At 33.2% G+C, this 24957-nt stretch overlaps 1 protein-coding gene across 1 annotated transcript; it reads left to right on the top strand.

Annotated features, from left to right (window-relative positions):
• Positions 1-2657: 2657 nt before the first annotated feature.
• ifnlr1 (interferon lambda receptor 1) lies at positions 2658-22790 on the top strand. The gene is given in 12 exon segments (XM_058745750.1): positions 2658-2831; positions 3316-3365; positions 3796-3907; positions 4218-4346; positions 8754-9248; positions 12808-12934; positions 15404-15576; positions 15696-15880; positions 16041-16182; positions 17377-17501; positions 19296-20027; positions 20029-22790. Coding segments are annotated over 8 exon segments (1569 nt in total). The 5' UTR covers positions 2658-2831; positions 3316-3365; positions 3796-3907; positions 4218-4346; positions 8754-9205; the 3' UTR covers positions 20071-22790.
• Positions 22791-24957: the final 2167 nt, after the last annotated feature.

The raw sequence follows: 24957 nt of genomic DNA, 5'->3' as shown, positions 1-24957 counted from the left end.
CGCAGCAGCAGCGTAGCAGATCTATTCTGCCAAGACCAAATACATTAACATTGACATGTACATTACCATGCAAATCACTCAGAGAGTTGTCATGACAGAAATATTTTTATGTGATAGAATATAAAAATAAAATAAATTAAAATAGCAATTCAGTCTGTCAGTGATAGTAAACTAACGCTGCACTGCGGGTTGGTTGTGCTCTGTGGTTCAGGTTAGCGCTCGTGAGTCTGTGAGGTCAGACGTGTCCTCTAATGATCAGTGAGACGCCGGTGAGCGTCTGCGAGCGCTCAGCTCTTCTCCAGCGCTCAGTTTCCATGGGATCCAAGCATCCAGCTCTGCGCGCTATCGATCCAGCTGTCAGCGCTCTGTAATTAGTTTCCTTTCTTCCATGGAGACGAAGAACACCTTGCGCTTTATAGCTGTGTGATTCTGATAATGCTGCGTCTCTCACTCATTTATGGCTGACGTTTGAAGTCGTCTCACATCTGCAGCGGTTCACACACAGGCCCATCACAAACGGCCCTGAAGGACGCTGTGGGAATGAATGGGGACGCCGTCTGCAGGGATGTTAGGATGAAGTGAACGGTGTAATCGCTTGACAAACACCAGGTTGTTGGTGAAGCAGAAGGACGTTGGGAGTTATTTATGATCATGAGATCATAGGTGACTGAAATCTGAGGAATGAAAGGAATTTAATTACTTATTTCACAATTGCTCTAAATGGTATGAGGGTGAATCTCACAAAAACTTGAAACAGAAAACAATTTGTTACAAAAGATTTCTATTTCAAATCATTATCATTATTATAGTTACCTAACAAAAACAACAACAACAAAAGACCCATAAAACTATTTACTTGAAATTTTATTTGAACGTAAATAAAAATGGTCATTTTGCATTTTCATTTAGTTTTAAGTTACTAAAATAACTCAAACTAAATCTGAAATAAAAAAACAATTTAAAAAAACTGTAGAGAGTAAACAATTAGTAAAATAACTGAATGAATGAATAAAACCTAATGAAAATGGCAACAAAAAAAACAAAATCTTAACTAAAATTATGAAAACAGAAAGAAATATTAGACAGACAGACAGACAGATAGATAGATAGATAGATAGATAGATAGATAGATAGACTCATTTTTTGACAAAGTACAAAATACAAAAATAAAAGATTTTGATGTGACCTCATTTTAAGTGCAAGTCCTCAGTATCAGATGCACATCGTAGCATATTATCTTTCATTTTTCTTATTTGTAGATATAAGGTGAAATGTATATTGCAGAGTTGCAGATATAGTGCACACACCCTTCCACTGGTCAGACACACAGATAACCTGCCAAAACCAGCAACATGTTATTAAACTAACAGGTTGTAATTCCAGTGCTATGCAGAAATGACACACTTGACCTCCAGACCTGATGTGTTGAGCTGATTTTCATAAGACACAGTGCTATAGCTTCAGTCGTGACTGAGACCAGGTGTGTTTGTGTGAGCTGTAGCGTGTTTGATGTGTGGATCGGCTGTGACTGTGACTGTGGCGGTGCGTTGGAGGAAAGTCAGTGATGGTTTCTGAGGAGCTCAGATCTTCGTCTCCTCCAGCGCTCGATGACTTCAAAGCTGCCTCTGAGTCAGGACACGGTCGCTTTGAATCGTCTCAGTGACGGGAGGGAAGATGATCCACAGCCTGCAGATCAAACTCAGACGCACCTGGTCTGAAGTCAGCACACAAATTTGGCTTTTGTGTCATCTGGATGCTTATTTTTACAGTCTGGAGTTTACAATGCACTTAAATTAAATATGCAATTAAAAACATGCAACATAGAATGTGTCTCTTTTTATTGTTGTGCATTTAAATTAGTGCAATATGCTTGTGTGAGCTCATATCTGCTGAATAGTGGACCAGGGTTATTATCGTTTACTTAAACTAAAACCTTTGAAAACTAATTTGTTACTTGAAATAAAATAAATGTTATTTCAAATAAAATATATTTTTTAAAAACCTGAAACAAAAAAAAATTTGACATTGAAACTAGAAATAAAAATAGAAATAGAAACCGAAACAAAATGTTTAAGTTGTAGTACTAAAATAACTCAAACAATTATATAATAGTATATTAATGGTCCTAAAACATTAGTGGACATTAGACGGGAAAAAAATTAAATATGAAAATCTTGGGGGAAAAAAAAATGTATTTCCCCAAAAATATTAAGTAGCAAAATCAGCATGTTAGAATGATTTCTGAAAAATCTTGTGATACTTTGCTTTATAATTATTTATACAATTATTTTACACCGTAGTAATGAGTAAGGGCCTTTTTGCATTCTATAAAATTTTAATTGAGGTAATTAATTGTCATAAAATCATAAAAATGTTCATTTTCTTCAAGCATTTGACAAGAGGCTTAAATTTAGTTAAATTCCTTTAAGCCTTAGGAAAAACGTGTGTGTTTGTGTGTGTGTGTGTGTGTGTGTGTGTGTGTGTGTGCGCACTGAAAAAAATGATTCATTCAATTTACTACAAGGTAATTGGTTGCAATCAATTTATTTTAACTACATTTAAATAAACAAATTTTGCTGAAAGTTATTCAACTAAATTTGTTTATTTAAATGTACACTCTTAAAAGTGCTGGGTTATTTCTGTAAACACATTGTTGGGTTAATTGTGCTGGGTCAAATGACTGCAAGGGGTTCTTTTCACCACTGAACACCTGGGTTGGGTTATTTTGACCCAACCGGTTTGTTTATTTTTCCTCTTCATCGAATTTTCTGGGTTCTTCATTCGTCTCGTCGTCAGACGGCCAAGCAACTCGCAGCAAGCAGGATTATAAGGTAAATTAATATGATAATATGATTATTTACCTTTATTTTTATACGCTGTGGTGAGAGCACACTGATTTCACGTTTAATGTGGTATTTTATCTGTCGCTGTGCGGGGTTAACGTTAGCGTTATTCTGTGAATGAAGTAGCCGCCTAATTTGTTGACAAAAAAGGCCTCAGCAATCTCTTTATCGTTATATAAAAGTTATAAATATAGGCTATATATTAGTTATGTGTGTGAGAGTGTGTGTGTGTGCAAGTTTTATATTTTAACGCCTCATGAAAAAGGTATGAACTATCGTTAGGTCAGAAATACAGGGGTAGGTTCAGTTAACTTACTGTCTGTGTAACGTTTCTGTGTGGCTTTGTAATGTTTTGTCATAATTAGATCTTTTCGTACTAAAATTGATCTTTTAAGGTCTTTTTTTTTCCAAGTAAATGTCTGCGACGTGCCGAATCCAACAATAACTTATTTTCGCGCTCTTTTTTCCTCAGGTAACGTTAGCTGCATTAGCTGTCCTTAACGTTAAACCACAATATTGCAGGTATGTAATATTATTCTTAAATAATATTCTTAAATATTTTACTTAAAATGTTGTCTAAAGTTAGACTTAATCTCTCATGGTGTTTGAGGTCCTTCTTCCTCTGTTTTAGTGAATGCTTTTGTTGCTTTAATCAGAACACAAGTTTATCCAGGTTAACAGTAAGTTAGAGAGGCTAAGCCTGCGTCCCAATGTGCACACTACCCATCCTAAATTCTGTGTGATAGTAGTAATTTTCAATACTATTTAGGGCAGATAGGGTGGATAGTATGCACATTGGGACGCAGGGCATGTAATGTGTTCTTTATATGTTACTGTTAGAAATACCAATTTGTATTTGAGATTGATGAATAATAGGCAGATCACTGGATTTCCAGGCTGGCATACTAGCATTTGCTAGCTTTTAACCCAGTTTTTCATCCTTATTTTACAGAATTTGTTTTGCCTCCCCAAAAAATTTGAGATGGTGGATTCGCAGCAATGGGTCTACCAGCATCCCAGAAATCTTGAAGGAGATCTCCAGGCTTCTAGAAAAACTTGGCATGGTAAGAAATAATAAAGATTTTGTGGTTTCGTTTACAGAAATTTGAAATGGTTAAATTGTTAGTGGGGTTGTGCAGATAGATGATAGTATAGTGTATTGACGATAGTCAGAGATATCGCTGAGAGCTGATGTCTTTGTCGATAGTCAAGGCGATATTACAGGAGCTGCCCCACATCTTTAAAATTTGAGCACATTGTTTTCTGTGAGTGTACACAGCAGCAGCACCTCTGCCAGAACATCACTAACATCACTAACATCTTTGATTGTGAGATCAGTTTCACAGCTTGCACTGTATTATTCTTATGGTTTAGATGCTAAAAGGGAGAGTGCTTTCAAAGTCCTGCCCGCTCTGCTTTTCCAATCAATATACAAGAACGGAGGACAGGTCTTCAGACCCACAACCACAGAATCCTGGAAGTCATTCATTTGACGTACAACCTGTAAGTTTCTTTTACTTTTTCTACTCTATACACAGTAGGGTACAACGGGGCTAAAGGCCCACCTTAAGAAAAAATTTGGTATTCACTGCGCTGCGCAATTAAAATGTATAATTGCCGAAAAAATATATACGTTGTATTGAACATTAATGGAGCAACAGATTTTGTGTGAAAATAAATCATTCAAGTTGTTTATTTTGTTTAAAAATCTTATAAATGTATGAGGTGACAAAGGGGGCCTTTTACCCCACACACACACAGTATTGATACAAATACTTCAGCTAAAATAATGTTTTTTTTTTTATAATGTCTAAGTTAATACTTGTTAAAAACAAACACTTTAGCAAAGTTTGTTCTGTTTTCTTCTTAATTTAAAAAAAAAAAAAAAAAAAAAGGTGTTCAATAAATATAGGCCTACTGTCATTAAAATATGTTAATATAAAAAAATATATTTTAAAATACAGAAATAAAATAATTTTAATAAGTAAAGATTCGGAAAGTATTGAAGGAGATTCAATAATAATTGAAAATATATTTACAGTAGTAGGCTAACAACAAATGATATTTTATTATATGATAAATATCAAGTTTTTAAATATGATGGTTTAATTTTAAACATTGTGATTATCTTTAATATGGATACATACATAATATATATGATATTTATAACAACATAATATATGATATTAATCAGCTGAATCTAACCATGTCATGTCAACAAATGGAAAAGTCAGCCATCTATTAATTATCATGTTAATTACTGCGCCTTTAGCCCCAACAGCAGGGGCGCTTTTTACCCCAAATACCATACGTTTACGTATTCTTTTGACATGAAGAAACTGAGACAAACTAAATCCAGAAGAACTGTGGCAACATCTCCAAGACGCTTCAAGAACCTACCTGCAAACCTACAGTACTGTTAAAAGTTTTAGACACTTGTGAAAAAATGCTGTAAAATGAGGATGCTGTCAGAAATAATGTCATAAATAGATTTTCTTTATCAATTAACTTCTATTAACTAAATTAAATCAACATTTGGTGTGATCATCCTTTAAATTTAAAGCAGCTTTTGCCCTCGGTGCACTTGAGCAGAGTTTCTCAGGAGCTTTGCAGGAGGTTTCTTGAAGCATTTTGGAGATGTCGCCACAGTTGTTCTGGATTTAGTCTGTCTCAGTTTATTCTGTTTCTTCATGTCATTCCAATCCAGACAGATTGGATGATGACCAGATCAAACAAAAATGTCACTGGATTATTACAATTAATTGCAAAATGAATGTTTGGAAATGTAAACTGATATTTCCTACAGACACATTACAGCAAAAGATAGAAATAACTGACTTAAAACCATTTTTTTATTTAGCTGGCTAAAATACTAGTGGCCTAAAACTTTTGCACAGTACTATATATATATATATATATATATATATATACTGGGGGCTTTAAATACCCCATAATTTATGCCATGTTGGTTGGATGAAATTTAGGTAGACAACCAAGAAGTGCCAGTAAGCAGAAAGAAACCTAAATCAGTAACACAATAAATATTTAGTTTGAGCAACCTTTACCAGACCCAGTTCACAGGAAAACCCTGATGGTTTGGCTGATTTCCATAAAATACACTTAAACGTTATTTAAGTCAACTTAAATGTTACAACTTATAAAAATGTAAGTTATGTTGCAAGACTAAGTGTTGTGTAATTAACAGGTGGGGACCAACATGGTGATGCATTCCTGCACATTTTGTGCCTTGGTGACGAGACAACGACATCCCACACCTTCGCCATTGTTTCGGGGCATGCCGTTGAAACGGACTTGTTGCTTGAGGCTGTTTATCTTTTTCAAGTCCTTTTTTTGTGCTTGATGTTAGCTACACTAACATCTTCCTTCCTGGGAATTTCTCCAGCATGCAGTAAATCATATTGATGGACATGAGTCTTCATGTGTGAAGTATTTGAGGGCAACCGTTTTTTCTGGCCACTTGTAACGTTTAAATTTTTGTCACATGTATCGTCTGTTGTAGGTGTCTTTGTTTGGCTTAGGTTTAATGGCACAATATTTGGACTGATTCTCATGTGGCAATAATCAATTTCATAGTGTTATGATGCTGCAATGTTGACAAAGAATAGGAATCTACAGTACCTAGTTTAAAAAACAAAACTTTGTAAAGAAACTGATCTACAGAAAACATTTTATTTGTGTCTGTAGGGATCGGGTGTAATGTGTAACAGTATAGCACCCATTCAAAAACTTTTTAAAAAGAAATGTGAAAACTCATTAAATTGATATTTACAGTTGCATTTTTTTGTATTGTGTAATTGTATTACAGAAAAATAATAATTTTACATTTCTTTGTGATTGTTATTTATTATTATTATTAGTAATATTGGTAAATATAAACGTAGCAAGGCAATGAGATGACAAATAACCCAATGTTTGGGTAATGTTTAACCCAGCAACACAGTTAAACAACCCAGCATTCTGGGTCAAATGGCTCAACCCAGCACTTGGGTCAAAACAACCCAGCGTGTGTTCTGTCCCATAGTTACCCAGCGGCTGGGTTAAGGTTGGGTTATTTTTTAACCCAGCCTTTTTAGAGTGTAGCTAAAATAAATTGATTGCAACCACTTACCAGGGAAAATCTTACCAGCGAAATTCGCTGTTTGTATCTGTGTCACGTCACCTGTAGTGTTATTTCCCCTGTTGGCAAAGGAATGGACCCGCCCTACTCTGCCTCTGATTGGCTTATCTTAATGTCCTTTCCCTCAACCAACCAATCTCACTCCTGAAGCCTAACTTTTAGACTCTGCAGGCATGCTATCCATATTTCCAGAGGCTACGTAAAACATGTAGGAACAAGCTAGCAACTTATGACCGAATGAAGAATGTGCATCAGTGTGTTTTTTCTTTTTTCCGTTTTATTTCATTTATGAAGGTGATGTAAACTGAATAATTATATATTCTATTATAATTATATAATAATATTGTGTGTAGGCTATGTAACTTATATAGTTTTCATTTTATTAATTCACCTTTTTCACCCCTGACGAGTTTGCACCCCTGCCGCTTACCTTAAAAAAAAAATATATCATTTTTTTCCAGTGTGTGTGTATGTTATTAGTAACTAGTACTAGTATCTAGTAATTAGCTGAAATGTATAGTTATCATAGTATACTGTATATATTGTATGCAATACAAAATAATCTTGCAGTGCACCATGTTCCTTGTACTTCACTGAGAGTGTCATATTATTTGGACTTTAGCCGTTATCCTCACTATGTTTGAGATTAAAGCTTATATTGTTTTTTTTTTTTATGGAATAGCTTGCAGAAAATGTCTGCCTGACAGATCTCAGTGAAAAAGGTGTCATAAGGAATCATGTGTGTCTTTGTGACAGAACTCAACTCGAGCTGGAATGACGCTATTGTTTAGCACATGTTAGCTGACGTGTCTTTCAAGGGTCTAAAGCCTGAAACATACACTAGTATGTATGTGAGCACAAATGTTTCTAGCTCTTCAAGCTAGCTTTCTTACATTGTTGTATTCTGAAAGCACTCGTTGCGTCATGCTGCAATGGTCAGTATGGCGTACACTAGCATAAATGGTCTTCTGTGGTCATGGTCAATGTTGTTGTTGTTTTTTTTTTTTTTGAAGGTTTACTAGGTTTTTGTTGTCTTAGTTGGGTTTGATAGGATTGCTGTTCCAAAATCACATTACAATGGAAAATATAAAAATAAAAAAGTTATACAAAATATTAATAAAAATAGTATCTCAAAATACCACTCTTTATCATATTTTTATTTTGGTGGCTTAATGTGAGGGATATTCTGCATGTAAACTAAAAATGTTTTAGATTTATTTAAAAAATATATATTTTAAAATCACTTAAAATTTAAAAAAAAAAAATAATTGAATCTTATTATTGATATTTAATATATTGATTATTATTATAACCATTTTCTATTATTTTATACAGAAAAAAATATTTTTAATAATAGACTCCCTTTTAATTAAGGGTTTCATCTTTAGAAAACCATCTTTTAAAAAAAAAAAATTTTTACTTTTTTTATGTGATCAAATGAAAAGTGAAAGTTTTTTTTTGAAGATTAAACACCCTTAATAACAGGTCTTGAATTGTTTGGTCCCACTCTGAGTTTTCACATTAGTTTATGATTCTTCCCTTTTTTTCTGTGTAAATAACAAGTAAATATGTCCTGTCCACTGTTAGACATGCAAATACATCTAATGCTTGGTCAACCAGTGCTCATAAAGCACAGATCAAGATGGTCATAGCCTATTAATGTGCATTTTTATTGAAATTAAAGTGCAACATATGTTTGCTTTAATTTGTCAGTCACAGATTCTGTTCCACGTGATGTCATGCTGTAAAATGGTTGTTTTATGTCATTACAGGTAATATACGTCCCGCCTGAAGGCGTGCTTCATTTCTCTCGCACCTTTCTGAGAAATGCTTCATTTCCAGTTTCGGTTTTTCAACAGATATAACCTGAAATTCGAGATGTGTGTGTGTAGTGAGGAACGTCTATAGACGCCCCTAATGGGTGGAGGCCAACAGCAGAAAACAGGAAGGTGCTGATAAGACGCTCCAAAGTTCACCTGCACACCTGAGGAGCTCCAGATCTTCCTCCAGACCGGCTGCAGATGGACAACCGAGGACAGACTCTGTCACTGCACAAGTGACAGCGATTGAAGAATGTCCCACCGTGTGACTTAATGTGATTTTTCTCATTTGTGGATATGAGATTTTGAGGAAGCGTCTCGTGGAAATAATGAGAGGACTGTGTCTCTGACCATTGGATGTTTATTGGAAGCTTCAAATTGGAGATATTTTCACTCGTCTGGATATGTGGCCTCTGAGAGTCGCCGTTTTCCTGCTCTGCTTTACAGGTGAGTAATAAGAATCCTTTATATATTTCTTTTAAAATATATTTTCTTTTTATTTATTTTTTTAAAGTACTTAAAATAATAGTTTTTGTTGTTGTTGTTTATTTATTGTTTACATTTTTATTTATTTTAGTTTTATTCTTTTAATTTTTAGTTTTTGTTTTTTTGTTTTTCCAAAATGACAATGAAATTAGCTTTTTCCTTGTGTGTTTTTAAACTGCTTAGAAACTGTACAGGCCATAAATATTTTTCTTACTGACCACAAAACTTTATTTTCCATTGTATATCTTTAAAAAATTATATATTATTTATATCTTTTTAAAAACTAAAAGTATTTAAATTATAAAGTTTTACTTAATTTTTCGTTTGTGTTTATGTGTTTGTGACAGTCAACCAATGTTATTATAATTAACTAAAACATTTAAAACATTGAATGAGGCATTTATTGAATGAATTAATGAATTAATTAATAAATTATTTAAAAAAAAAAAAGAATTTCAGTCAATATAAATAAAAATATAGTAAAATTAAATAAAACAACTAGCTGCCAAGGCAACATTTCATGACTAAAATAATATTAAACTACATTAATGACTAAAATAAAAAGAATGAAAAAAATATATATATATATACAGATATATATATATATATATATATATATATATATATATATATATATATATATATATATATATATATATTTAAAAAAGGCTAATGACTAAACCTCAAAATTAAAATGAATTTTAATGAATTTTGAATTAAAATTATTAAAATTAAAATTACTAGATACGATCACAGATAAACGACTTCAGTTTACACCTTGTATTATGTTTCTGTTTCTAATCAAATTACACTCCTCATGGGAAGTTTTATTTACCCATTAAAACCTATTTTATTCACATTTGCTGTGAGTGTTAATTTTTCACCATCTGTAGAGGTCAATCTCTTTACACGAGCAACACGTTCTGCAAAATCCTGCTGGTGTTTCTGGAGCCGTTCAGTTTTCCTCAAAACGTGCAGAGATTATTCATCCAGGCTCATAATCGATGGAGAACCATGTGGATCATCATCTCGCTGTCAGACGCTCGTCAAACTCTGTCCATCGACCGCTCAAACTAGAAAAGGAAAGTTGGTCAAGAAGAAAGTTTGAAAAAGGCCTGAGGTTTAGAGGTTATATATATATATATATATATTGATTGATGTCAAACATCCTGCAGAACTTGAGCGGGTTTGTGGATGCTGCTCAGAAGGATGTTGTTTCCTCTGCTGGTAGTGTTTCAAACGATCATCTGAAGAGTCAAGCGCTTGAAGCTCAAAGACGGTATCGTTCTTCAACAGAGGAGCTTCTGTCTGTGTTTGTTTTAGTGTGTTATAAAATAGTGTTGTGCATTGTTGGGGAAAGTTACTTTTAAAAGTAATGCATTACAATATTGCGTTACTCCCTAAAAAAGTTACTTTTAATGCTTTACGTTACTTTTGTGTTACTTTTTCTCATCTGGGCTGGGCTTGCTAATTTGTTTTTAAAGGGGTGGTTTACTGCTTTTTTTTTTTTGCTTGATTGTGTTTATGGGGTGCAATATAACATGTCTTTGTGTTTCGTTTGTTAAAAAACGCCTTATTTTTCATATATTTCACCTTTATTGTAAGACCGGTTGACTTCCTGATTCTCTGAAACCACTCCCTCAGAAACAGGCAATGGGCTCAGATTGGTTAGTTGGGCCGGTGTGTTGTGATTGGCTAAACTGCGTACTGCACATTGTCCGGAAACTTCACGCCCATTACCTTCATGGGCGACAGTTGCATGTCCTCCGGTCAAATGTAAATAATGGTGTCAATATTGCCGTATCAGTTTGAGCCAGAATCAGACCCAGAAAGCGGTAATGAAGAGAGTCAAGCAGAACTTCCGCAAGCACGGCTCTTACAAACGTTTCTGAATGGAAGTTTGCTGTTGTGATTACATATAATTTTTTGAAGTTTGTACACGTTTGTCTTATACACACAAAATAGCATTGAACTAACTGGCTACTATAACCAAACAGTGTTGGCTTGTGTTTACGTTCTTGATCAAATCGAAAAATTATGTCATAAAGTACACATGGAAAATACATTTACAAAATTAGTACATAATTACACATTCGGGTCCAAAATGTTTGTACGCGTTTGTCATAGACACACGAAATAGCATTTAACTAACTGGCTACTAAAGCCAGCGTTGGCGTTTGTTTACGTCCTTGATAAAACTAAAACATTACGTCTGAAATTATACATGCAAATACATTTAAAATGATGAAATCTTACTTAAAGGTTGTGGCCCAACAACTGCTGCCTCTGGTTTTAAAGTTGGAACTGCTCCATGTTTTAGTAATAGTTTCTGTGTGAATCCGGCATTGAACTCGTGTAGATTCTGGAAGCTGTCTTCCGTAAAATGCGCAGCACAGAGAGCTAAATTAGGATTGTAATTGTCAGGAACATAATGAAACACAAATTTTAACCATTGTTGACGAACTACAGCGTCCGTAGGAAGCCCGAACACAGAAGACCTGACAGCTGGGTGAAAATAACACCGTTTCATCGGCATGAATACAACTCTCCACTATAACTCTTCCTCTTCGACAAAGCCGCAGAACATGGCCTTAATTGCCCCCTCTTTGGCATGTTCCGGAGGGAGGGGTTGATGCAAATTTATGGGTTTGTTACGTATGCAACCCGGGAAGTATCTCGTTGTAGTCCCATATGAGTCGTTTTTGTAGGCATTAAACTTCCTGATTTTTAAAAGACGATATCTCCGCTTATGTTGAACTTTCAGCGCAGCAACTTTGCAGATACTGTTCATGCACCAACAGCAACATTACACACTATTTAAAATGAAAAAAGTGAAATCGCAGTAAACCACCCCTTTAATATAAAGTTTTCTATTTTTGGCAAATGTAAAGGCCCTTCCACACCAAAAATGAAATGAATAAGCCTCAGCCATTCTGGATTGCATGAAGCATAGAATGCATGAGAAGAAAGTTCAACACTAAAATAAAAATAAATAATAAAAAAGAAGAAAAACAAATGTCATGTTTATCTTAAGTCATTTTTGCTTATTAATATGGTTGCATAGATCATCGAAGGTCGGCAGGAAAGATATCGGTTAATAAAATGGGATTAAATGCATAAAAGATATTTGTGTTATTTAATACGTTTAATTATTGCAGGTTTGCATTGCACTTTGCATTTTGAGGAATACTGAATCTGTTTTTGTGCAAGTGAGATGAGTAAATGCATGTCCATATTTAGTCTAGAACTACAGTAACATCATGTTCACTCAGCGCAACATGTCTATTGTGAATAAGTCACGCCTCGAGTATCTTATTGCTTACTGTTGTAACTGCATCAGCTGTGGAGTATAAATGGAAAAACCGGCCCGAAAGACAAAGTGTCCACTTTGCTTTTAGACAAAAGACATTCAGACCAGAACATCATTAGTTGATTTATATATAACTAAGATGGTCACAACATAATGGAAGATGTTCGCAGACCTCTAAAACCATCTCGCTTTTATTGTTCTTGTTTGCAGGTTGCTGGGGTAAGAGTTGTAACGGGACGAAGGCTTATTTTGAGTCCAGGAATTTCTTCAGCGTTCTCCGTTGGGTTCCTGTTGACGTTCCGGATCAAACGCTTCTCTACAGCGTCCACTACAACCTGTGAGTGACAGAGACGAGAGCAAAACAGAGCTGGACCTCTGCTTTTTCCCTTTTTTTTTTTTTTTATTGCTTTTTTATTTATTTTTATAGCATGCTAGGTACAATTGCACAGATAAGGAGATTTTTAAATATATCGTCATATTAGAAGTACACTGTTATTATCACATATATCATGTAAATACATCTCTATTAATATATAGAACGATATAATATAATAGAACGAGACCACTGATGCATGAATATATATTATTAAAATATCAAATTAATATAAAAACATATTAACATAATGTATTAAAAAGCAAATGTTATATATATATATAGAGAGAGAGAGAGAGAGAGAGAATGTTTGTTATTATATATGATAAAATAAAATAATGTTATATATATATATGCACAAATTAATGTAATAATATATTTGTTTTAATATATTATATATATATATATATATATATATATATATATATATATATATATATATATATATACTGTATGTATAAGAGACTATATTGTGATACAATTACAGACATACATTTTTTCACATCATGATATTAGATTTTGGTACAGTAACCCTGCCGAGCGCTAATGAGAGGAATTAACAGGGGTTTGACACAGTCCTTTGAATTAACGAGAGCAATTTATTGTAAGAAAAACACAAGCACTGAAGTTAAAGAAAACAGTACATTGCCTCTGATTTTCCTTCTCTTTATGCACTATTTCCATTCTTCCAGTACCTGTTTTTATGCTAATGTCATGCTTATGCCCCTGCTCACATGGCATTATCATTTAAAAAACATCTGAAATAATTAGCAGTGTTTTAAAAATATAATAAATGATTTGGCCGTGGGTTTAATGCTTTCCTCTCAGTCCTTCGGTTTTCTGCGAATAACACTGTGAAGTCTGTGACTCGTGACTTTGGTGAAGGACGCGCTGTGGTCGGCCGGCTGTGAATCTCTGAACTGCAATTAGAAACGGAGCAGGAAGAAGCTGTGTCTGCGAAATGTTGACGGCCCTTTCTGGCCTTGGCTCCGAATCTTCTGCACCAGTCACAGTTATGCTTTACAGAGAAACTGATGGGGGAAATAAATGTGATGGGAACGGAGGGAGCAGCAGTGCATGCTGGGAGGGTCAGTGGGGCAGACAGCAGATGACGGGCTTCAGAAACTGCAGATAATCCCACATCAGTATAACCTCTTAACCTGTCCACCCAGGTTGGAGCTTTGAGCTTTGAATGGTTTTCATACACTTTTCGTTTCTTATTTTTGCTCAGTTATACAGTAGTAGAGATATGATTACAGCAAAATAGTTCAGTGCCTTAATTCATCTCTATCTGCTTTTTCAAAATATTTATGATCAAAGATATACATATGCATCATATATTGACTTATACATATATATATATATATATATATATATATATATATATCAAATTTATAATTTTTATGGATTACTTATTTATATAAATAAAATTCATGTCATTATTATTTTAGAAGTGCATTTTATATTTGCTAGAAATAATAGACTTAAAATGTATGTATATAAAATGTATTATTTTTATAGATTACTTATTTATATAAATAAAATTCATGACATAATTATTTTATTTTATATTTTTATATATATTAGTTTTCTTTATAATATTTTATAGTTATACGTTTTTATTTATTTTTATAGAAATAATATTTATGTTAATTTTAATCTTAATTTTAAAGTTAATTTAATAAAAATTATTTTTACTAAACTTATTTTTTATATAAAATATTTTCTGTATATTTTAAATCTAAACTTTTTCTAGAAGTGCATTTTATATTTGCTAGAAATAATAGACTTAAAATGTATGTATATCAAATGTATTATTTTTATAGATTAATTATTTAGATAAATAAAATTCATGTTATAATTATTTCATTTTATATTTTTATATAAATTAGTTTTGTTTATCATACTTTATAGGTTTGTACGTTTTTCACTTATTTTTATAGAAATAATATTTATGTTAATTTTAATCTTAATTTTAAAAATGTATTTCATTAATTTTAATTTAAAATTTATATTAAATATTTTTTATTTTAAATCAAAACCTTTTTCTAGAAGTGCATTTTTATATTTGCCAGAAATAATAGTAATTTTGTTCATTTTAATTTATTGACTTAATGACTAAATATATTTATAACTTGATGAGTTCTTCCAAGATAACAATAAGCATGCAATATCAGATACGTGATGTAACACGTGATGTGACATATGCACACAGTAAACAGGGTGTGTAATGATGTACCAGATGAAGAGCAGGAGAACTAGTATAATTAGAATCTGGTTAGTCTGGTCAATTTAAAAGAGTTTCTGTGTGCTATGTTTAAACCAGATCTGCGTTACATGGGTGCCTACAGAGACTGTGTTTGTGTCTGTCACATGCAACTTTATTGCATGTAAGTGCATATCTGCTGTAGACTGAAGTCTGTTCTGTTGCAGTTATGGGAGACCGTATGAACCAGTGACGTGGTGTCAGAACATCTCCACTCCTGGTTGTGACATGACGGATGTGATGACCCATGTGATGAGCGATGTGACCTCTAAATATCATGCCAAGGTCAGCGCCGGTGGACGGTGCCTGGGAGAGGTGGTGTTTATTCCGTTTTGGGAAAGTAAGTTATTTTGGACTTTCATTCTTCAGCTCAAATTATGTTTGTGATCAAGATAAAGGGATGAAAATCATTCTCAAAATCTGTCTCTCTTTGTCTCTGTCCTGTTTTCCTCGTTTCAGCCACATTCACCGCTCCGCAGCTGTCGGTAACGTCAAACCAAACCCATCTGAATGTGACGGTTTTGCCGCCGATGGTCGCTTGGAACTTCTCTGTTGAGAATATCGGCTTTTGGGGAAAAGGTTTCCTGAGCTCATCCGTTAAGTACACAGTTCGTCTGACACATCCCGAGTTACTGGCTGGGAAGGTTATTATTCCTGATTCTCCTTCAGTCGTTATTATAGGATCCATTAGGATTCGTGTTATTACTTACTTAACTTTATTGTCCTTAAAAGCAATTCTTTATGTATTAGTTGCTCTCTCCATATATGTGTGTGTGGAAACGTCTGCATTCTGTCTCTTTGCAGGTATTTGAGGACACGTCTCGCTCGGTGTTTATTTGGCTTGTGAAGACAGATGTGCAGTACTGTGGAGATGTGTTTTATACGCTCACACATCCCGGTCTGTCCGGTCCCAGTGGAAACGCCTCCTTTTGTGTGACTGTCTCAGGTAATTCAACAGTTTGTGCTTTAATTGATGTGTAGAAAATTAGTCCACACTCCGATGACTGAATCTGAACACCCATCATTTAGTAAAACAACTCATGTTTTCAATGTAGTATTGTTTCCCTTCATTGATACCCTACTAAATCTACAATTTACACATATTTATTTATTTATTTATTCATTCACTCATTCATTCATTCATTTTTGTGCTTTTTCATTTTTTGGTTTTATTATTATTTTATTTATTTATTTTCTTAGACATTAATAGCCAGTATATAGAATGCTAAATGATAGCAAATGAGATAAAATCATTTTCTATTACTATTATGTAACAGAAAATGTGCACTGTATATGATTGTCAGCTATTTGAATTCATTTATTCTTTTTTTTTTTTGTTTCACATTTTTACTTTATTTATTTATTTATCTATCTATCTATTTTCGTAGACATACAGGTAAATGGCCAGTATACCGTATTTAATGCAAAGTAATGATAGCAAATGAGACAAAGTTGCTGCAAATGAATGAAAATGTGCATTATATATTGCCAACAAGTATTTATTTATTCATGTATTTATTCTTCTTTTTACTGATTTATGTATTTATTTATTTTCTTAAACAAAAATGGCCAGTATATGATGCAAAATAATGATAGCAATTGAGACAAAGTTGCTGAAATGAAATAAAACCCCATTTCACAGTGTGTTCACATCATTATATGTGACCCTGGACCACAAAACCAGTCTTAAGTGTCAATTTTTCGAAATAAATGCGCTTTCCGTTGATGTGTGGTTTGTTAGGATCGGGCAATATTTGGCTGAGATACAACTATTTGAAAATCTGGAATCTGAGGGTGAAAAAAAAATCTAACTATTGAGAAAATCACCTTTAAAGTTGTCCAAATGAAGTTCTTAGCAATGCATATTACTAATCAAAAATTAAGTTTTGATACATTTACATTAAGAAATTTACAAAATATCTTCATGGAACATGATCTTTACTTAATATCCTAATGATTTTTGGCATAAAAGAAAAATTTATAATTTTGACCCATACAATGTATTTTTGGCTATTGCTACAAATATACCCCAGCGACTTAAGACTGGTTTTGTGGTTTGTCACATGTACGATTGCCAGCAGATTTTGTTAGTGACACCAGACTGAACTTTATATTCATCTGCAATTTCTGTGTCTTTCAGCACCTAATTCCTGGCTTCATATATTAATATGGCCTGGTCTGCTGGCTCTGCTGCTGCTGATCGTCCTACCCATCATGCTTTGCCAGCTGTCATTGAAGAGTGAGAAGTCCTTACCAGAAGCACTGGTAAGTTATTGTGTCATATTCGCTGTGGGAAATTCCAGGTGAACATACTTGGAATGGGCTCCTGTTTTACCGGCAGTGAAAAGTCCTGTTTGGCAAGAGTGTCACGTTTCTCATGAGCTCCTGAAGGAATGCATCTTATCTGCACATTGCTCTCGGCAACACAAAATGAGTTTATCGTGTCGATTACGGTAAGCACAAACATCTGCTTCCAGATCAACAGTCACAGATTTTCCTTGGAGCACTTCAGCGCTTTCATGGATTATTTACCCTGTTTTGGATTTTGAGATATTATAAAAAGTCTTATCCGTTTGTGATGTGAAAAGATAAATCATGCATGTTGATATTTGCTCAGTAAATTGGCTCACTTTGGGTTCTTGTGTAACCTTGTGTTGATTAATCAAGTCAATATTTGGCTTCATTGACAAAACGTCTTTCACTTTTAAACTTCCCTATGGACTACGACTCGTTTGATGAATCAATTCTGCTTCATTCTGTTTCAAATACATGGAATCTATAATTAAATATGATCATATGTGAATTTAATAAGTCAGGGATTTCCAAACATTTTTGTCTGCCAAATCTTTGACCTACAATATTTACTTGAAGTAGAGTAAATATTTCAGTAACTTAATAGCACATTTGCATGTTCATGGTTCTCTGATGTGGGTTCATGTTCATATGACATGCATTAACCACTTTTTTAGTGTTTTATTGTTGTTACTATTTTGATAATTTTATTTGATTTATTTTTAGGGTTTAAATGATTGTTAGAAAGTTTTATTTCGATTGTATTTCAATATTTCGTTATTTCTTATTTAATTGGTTTTTAGTAAGTTTTGATTGTTTTTGTAATTTTTATTTAATTTTTAATTTTTTGATATTTTATTATTTAATTAGTTTGTATTGTTTCAATTGTTTTTATGTTGCAATGATATATTTTAATTTTAAAATACTTATTTATTTAATTGACTTATAGTAGGTGTTTTATTTTATTCTTTTTAAAATATTTATTTTGATTTTAAATTTTATGATTTAATTAATTTGTAGTAAGTATTTTATTTTGAGTTTTTATTTTATAATATATCTTAATATCTACATTTTTCTGAATTAATTGATTTTTGAGTGTTATATTTGATTGCTTTTATTTTAAAGTTATTATTTTAATTTGATATTTTATGATTCAATTATTTTTAGTATTTTATTTTAATTTTGATTGATTTGAAAATATTTATTTATTTTAATTTTACAGTAATCTTTTGGATTTAATTGATTATTAGTTGGTGTTTTATTTTGATTGTTTTTCAATTATTTATTTTGATTTTACATTCTATGACTTAACTAATTTGTAGTAAGTGTTTTATTTTGATTGATTTTATTTTAAAATAATATTTTGTAAATTTGACATTTTTCTGATGTAACAGATTTTTGTGTTTTATTTCGATTTGCTTTTATTTTAATGTTTTTTTATTTTAATGTGATATTTTATGATTCAGTTAAATTTTAGTTAGTGTTTTATTTAGATTTTAATTTTAAGATGACTTTTTTTATTTTAATTTGACATTTTTATGATTTAAATGGTTTTTAGTAAGTGTTTTATTTGAATGGTTTTTATTTCAAATTATTAGCTTTTCATCAACTCATTTGGGATTTTGGAAACCCAGTTAAAAGTGATTAAAGTGACCAAACGTCCCAGTTTACCTGGGATAGACTGCACAAACAATTTATTTAAAAATATAAATATATATCCTAAATATCCAATTGGCTCAAAAACTCTCTCCTCTCTCTGTAAACCAGATCCTGCGAAAGAACAGCAGTCTTCCGTTTTGGTCAGATCCCCGAGACGACATCTCTAAAGTGGAAGTGTCGTCCGGATTCGTTGCGAAGCTTGAACCACAGGCTGTTTTTCCTCTGACAAAGTCACAGATCGAGGTTATTAATGCTTACGCATCCCAGGAGCCCTGTGACCAGGAGTGGACATGTGATCAACCAGACATCCCAGTCCAAGTCAGCCCAGAGTCTTCTGTGCACTACAGCTGGTGTGTGCCTGTCCAGATCTCCAAACCATCATCTGATGGCACGACAGATGAAACCCGCTCGGATTCATTTGGTCCAGAGTCCATTTCGAGCTTCTTGCTAGGCCGTTCAGACACTGAAAACAGCAGCGGGCCACTGGTGGTACCGGTTAAACCCACCAAAAACGGTGCGCTGCAGTTTCACGACTGTTTATTCCAGTGTGACACTGGTCAAAATTCTCCAGCACCTTCCCAGGACTCAGAAGGTTCATCTGGAGAACAAACTCCTTTACTATCTGACTCCAGGTGTAGCTCATCCTACCTGCCCATACACATTTCTGAGGTTGTGACGTCAAACTACAGGCAAAACTGGCTGCCAGGGATTCCTCTGGTGGGACAACAAGACCAGAGGACTTATGTTATGAGGACAGACCACCTCCAGGACTCAACTGAACCCGATGAGAACTTCATAGATGAAGAGGAACCTAGAGTTGGTGTGATTTTTCTGGACAGGTCGATTGGTGGAGATGCAGGAATTGACTTTGTCTTGCAACTAACCGGCGGAGCTTCTTGCTCTTCTCAGTGCTCTTAGTATGTCCATGCAAGATAAAAAGATGTTAAACGATCATCTGTTGGGTTTTGCCAGCTCATTGCGTCAGGTAGTTGTGTAGGAAGTGGCGCAAGTTTGAGAGTTCATACAAACTTTATAAGTTCACTACCGTCACTTCAGGGTCTTTCCGAATGAAATCAACCAAACTTCAGAAACCTCCCCAGCTAAAATGCTTGATTTTGTTTATTTTTTTCTGAAAGACAAACATAAATAGTGATGAAAGCCAGCATAGTACGTGCCATAGATGAATATTTACTGAGTAATCCACTGTTTTGTCAAATTGTGGGGTCAAAATGACCCTTTTCGCCTGAGATTTGGAGCCAAATTACAGGTGGGGAAAATGACTTTAGAAAAATGGCAGCTACATCATGTTAATTTTACACAGAGATTGGTAGGTCTATTAGTAAAATCCGTTGTCTTAAGCAGTCTTTGTAGCATTATGTGCCAATGGTGACCATTCAAAAATGGGGAAAATGCACTTTTTTGTGATTTTTTTTCCAAAGTTTGCATACCTGTAACTCAAGAAGTATTAAAGATGTCTTAATATTCTTTTACATATTGGTTCTTAAGAAAAGTTTATTTTGTAATCTTCATTTTTAAGGCCCAATATGGTTCAGTTTCAGAGATATTGGCGTCTCAATTTGGCTCCATGAGTAACTCTACACATTAACAGTGGTCAAAAACCAAATGCAAATACAAAATAGTGGATTACTCAGTAAATATTCATCCATATCATGTAATAGTTTGGCCTTCTTTCACATTTATGTATTTCTCTCAACAGAAAAAAAAAAACCATATATATATATATATATATATATATATATAATTTTTTTTTTGTTTTGTTTTTTTTGTTTTTAGCCAGAGACCTCGAGTTGAGTTGACACAAAATGACCCTAAAGGGAATTTCAAAAGCAATGAGTGTTTTCAAACTGGCACTTTGACTGAAACTAAGCTTATCTGTAGCATTGCCATTTTTACAAGTGTTATATCATTTGTTTGTCAATATATCTCTGTTTTAAATTATTTGACTATTTAATTCATGCATAATGCATAATGCATGAGTCAAAATGCAGACAAACCTGAAATACATGTTGTAAATGCTGTGTTGTTGCATTTTCAGAAACATATTTACAACATTGACGGGTTTGACAGTATTTGTTGGGCTATTCTGAATAACGTGAAGGTCAGCATGAAATACCATTCAAAACCCATTTAACTTCTGATGCATTTCTCAGAGAAACAGGATATTCAAGAAATGTTTGCATATCTGTTTATAATCGGATCGATGGCTCAGTTGGACTGAAAAGAGTTCATGTAAACACCTCAATCTATCTGATTGAGGTTCATCTGAATGAAATAATAGACCTGAAATAATCCGACTAACAGGAAAAATTAGGCATGTAAATGCTTGAATTCAACTATATTCTCAATCTGAGTAAAAACTACCGTTTGCACATGCACAGTGATAGGGTTACATACGTTTTGCTTTATTCGAATGTGTGTATGCCCTGAAGTTTTGTTTTGAATAGGCCTACATGAAATGCACATATAAATGAATATGTGAATCGTATTGCAACATTTATGGTTCATGTAAACAGAATTTTCAGAATCTGCAATCAGATACGTTTCGTTCTGAGTGATGAAAATTAGTGCATGTAAACATACCAAAGGAGAAAAAATGTCATGCAACTCTTGATTTGATCAGTTTTTATTGATTTGATCATAAAAAGTGGACAGTAATAGAAAATGTTTAATAGCATGCAGTAATGAATCACTTACAGTAAGGCAATAGATGCATTAAGAAAGTTAATGAGGCTCATTTTGATTTCATGCTGACTTTTATAAACATTTTAACAATAACTTTGAAGGGTTCGGTCTTATGTCATTGTGCAGCTCTATACAAACAATAACAGACCTGGAAGGTGTGTCTGTAAAAGCACATATTTAACTTAATGCTGGAAATTTCCACACTCGTGAATTATATATTTGCATACCAGACAAACGACACTCATGTTCCTTGGAGTCGGTATGAAAGGCTTCATGGGGATTTTACAGTCTGCAGCTATGAGGAAGTGCTGAAGTGTGTTCGGTGCTGTGAAATACCTCAGAAACACTGACAAAAGCTCTTTGTTATGGAGGAAACAAACATATTTGCAAAGCGAATTCACTGCTGTAATTCAGACTGTCCTTTTGGGGAAAGAAAATCAGGAAAAATAACCCTAGTCTAAATCTTCCATAATCTTATGGCGAGTTTTACAGACGCTTGATCCTCAAACATGTCAATTATGTTATTTAAATAAAGTATTGTTCATCTCATATTGGACTAGCAGTGTATTGATTTGATTGGCATAGTAAAGTTTTATATATATATATATATATATATGTTCTTTCACTTTCATTGATGAATCATTGTGAATATTGCAGTATATTGGTGCTCTACTGTAAGGTTTGTCATGGTAAATGATGCTTTTTGAAGCACAGATCTCGTCCGCATTTAAACACTGTACAGAGAGCAAACAATGCAAAGGTCAGAGTCATTTTTATTGCACACTCATAAACCGTTCACAGTGATAAAATATGATAAATTTATTATCTAAAGGTGACAAAGTTCCTCTGTTGTTGCGTGACAAAACAGGTCACATTTCCCCCAAAAAACAGAAGGAAAAATATATGCACTGCTGTTCAAAAGTTTGGGTTCAGTAAGATTTTTTTTTTTTTTTTAAAGAGCATCATTTATTTCATTTATTTAATCAAAAATACAGAAAAAAAATGGTTTTCTGTTTTAATATACTTTCAAATAAAATGTATTGCTATGATGCAAAGTTGAATTTTCAGCATCATTACTCCAGTCTTCAGTGTCACATGATCCTTCAGAAATCATTCTAATATGCTGATTTGCTGCTCAAGAAAATTTTTTGATTATTATCAATGTTGGAAACATTGTTACTGTAATGTCTCAAGACTTGTTTTGGATTCTCATTAGATTCTCAGTCAAGTGAAAGTTAAAGTAAACTGTAATCATTAATAACATCTCTCATCAGTTCATTATCTCCAGTGTCTCTGAGACGTAATTAATTCAGATTCCCAGTGCTGGAAATATAATTTGGTAGATGATCTTATTCTTCCCCCAAAAATACACCAATTAGATATAATATATTTTAATTTTGACAGCTCATTATGAAGTTGGAGATTGTTTTAGGTCGTGGTAACTTGTTAATCTGCCTTTTAAAGTTCAGTTCTTTAACTGTGAAAGAGTTGTTTCGCCGTCTGTTTCATTCTGTGCTTGGTAATTAATTTAATGTCTGTTTAATGAGCGATAATCAAATAGAACAGGTGCATGAAGGTTGGAATGTTAATTTTTATTTTACTTTTTTTAGAACAATATGTGGAAAAGAGCAGTGTAAAGTACTGTTGTAGAGCAGTGCATTGTGGGCATTAAATTGTGATCAGTGATTAAACATTCACTCCTCGCAGGTGTGTAGATTACAGGTGAAAGGTCTGGAAGCTGTGAGATGAAGGACTAGAGGTAGTGTGTTCACTACTGTGTGTGTGCACTTGGATGGGTTAAATGCAGTGCACAAATTCAGAGTATGGGACACCATACTTGGCCACACGACACTTTACTTTCACTTTCACTTTTTAATAAATCTCATGAGGCTTTTATGGTTTTACATGGCTGTTAGTCAGCTGCATTTTATATGTACAATAGTTCTTTCTGGCAATCAAAACTTATTGGCTGAGAGGTCTGTCCACCCATGAGAATGAACAAATCTTTTTTCAAGTAAATTTGTTCATTTCAGCAGAATATAATTAAAATGTTACGTGTTAATAGCCAAATTCCCCAACACATTTTTCGGTAACACTTTATAATAACTGCACGCTATGAATCATTAGGTAAGCATTAGTAAATAGTCAGTTCATCCGTTATAAAGCATTGTTCCAACATTAATAGTCATTAGTAAGCAGTTTGTAAATACAGCTATCAATGCCTTGTTCTTGATTTAGAAGCATATCTATTACAAAGCAGATTTAAAGGCTCAGTTATCTTCCTGACAGAAAAAAATAAACAAACACAACACAGAGGGATACAGAACTCAGAAATATTTATTTCAAGATGAAAAAAAAATGAAACTGTCCAACTGTACACTTTAATTTTTCTTTTTAGTTGTACAGTTTCATTTTTGCATCTTGAAAAAATATTTCTGTGTTCTGTATCCCTCTGTGTTGTGTTTGTTTAACTTGTCTGTTTGGAAGATAAATGAGCCTTTAAATATCATTTGTAAATGCTTTACAGGGTATGAATAGTCCTCACTTTAGATGAGCTCACAAAAATAGATGGCTGGCAACTACTAAATGTTTTATAACTACCTGACTTAATCATGAATTACAGCAGGAATATGTGTTAATAAAGCATTTATTAACACACTGAGCAACTATTATCATGTGACTAAATAATAAGATTTATAAATGTACATTTAAATAGTTTATTAATCATTTACTTACACTTTCTAAATGATCTTATGAACCACTGACAACTCTTAAATAACTGGTTTGTAAATAACGTAATAATTTAGAAATGATAAATTGATCATTAATAAAGTATGAAAATACAATTATTAAACATTATAGATATGCTCAAGAACAAAACATTTATAGCTGTATTTATAAACTGCTTACTAATGCCTATTAATGTTGGAACAATGCTTTATAAATAATGAATTGACTATTTACTAATGATTAAATAATGATTCATAGTGTGCAGTTATTATAAAGTGTTACCCATTTTTCTTAAGAAAAAACTATATTGTGCAAGGGTGTAGGTCTGATTTTGATT

The sequence above is a fragment of the Onychostoma macrolepis genome, chromosome 16 (genome assembly GCF_012432095.1).
Source record: "Onychostoma macrolepis isolate SWU-2019 chromosome 16, ASM1243209v1, whole genome shotgun sequence".
NCBI lineage: Eukaryota > Metazoa > Chordata > Actinopteri > Cypriniformes > Cyprinidae > Onychostoma > Onychostoma macrolepis.
This window is presented reverse-complemented; position numbering and strand designations above follow the sequence as displayed.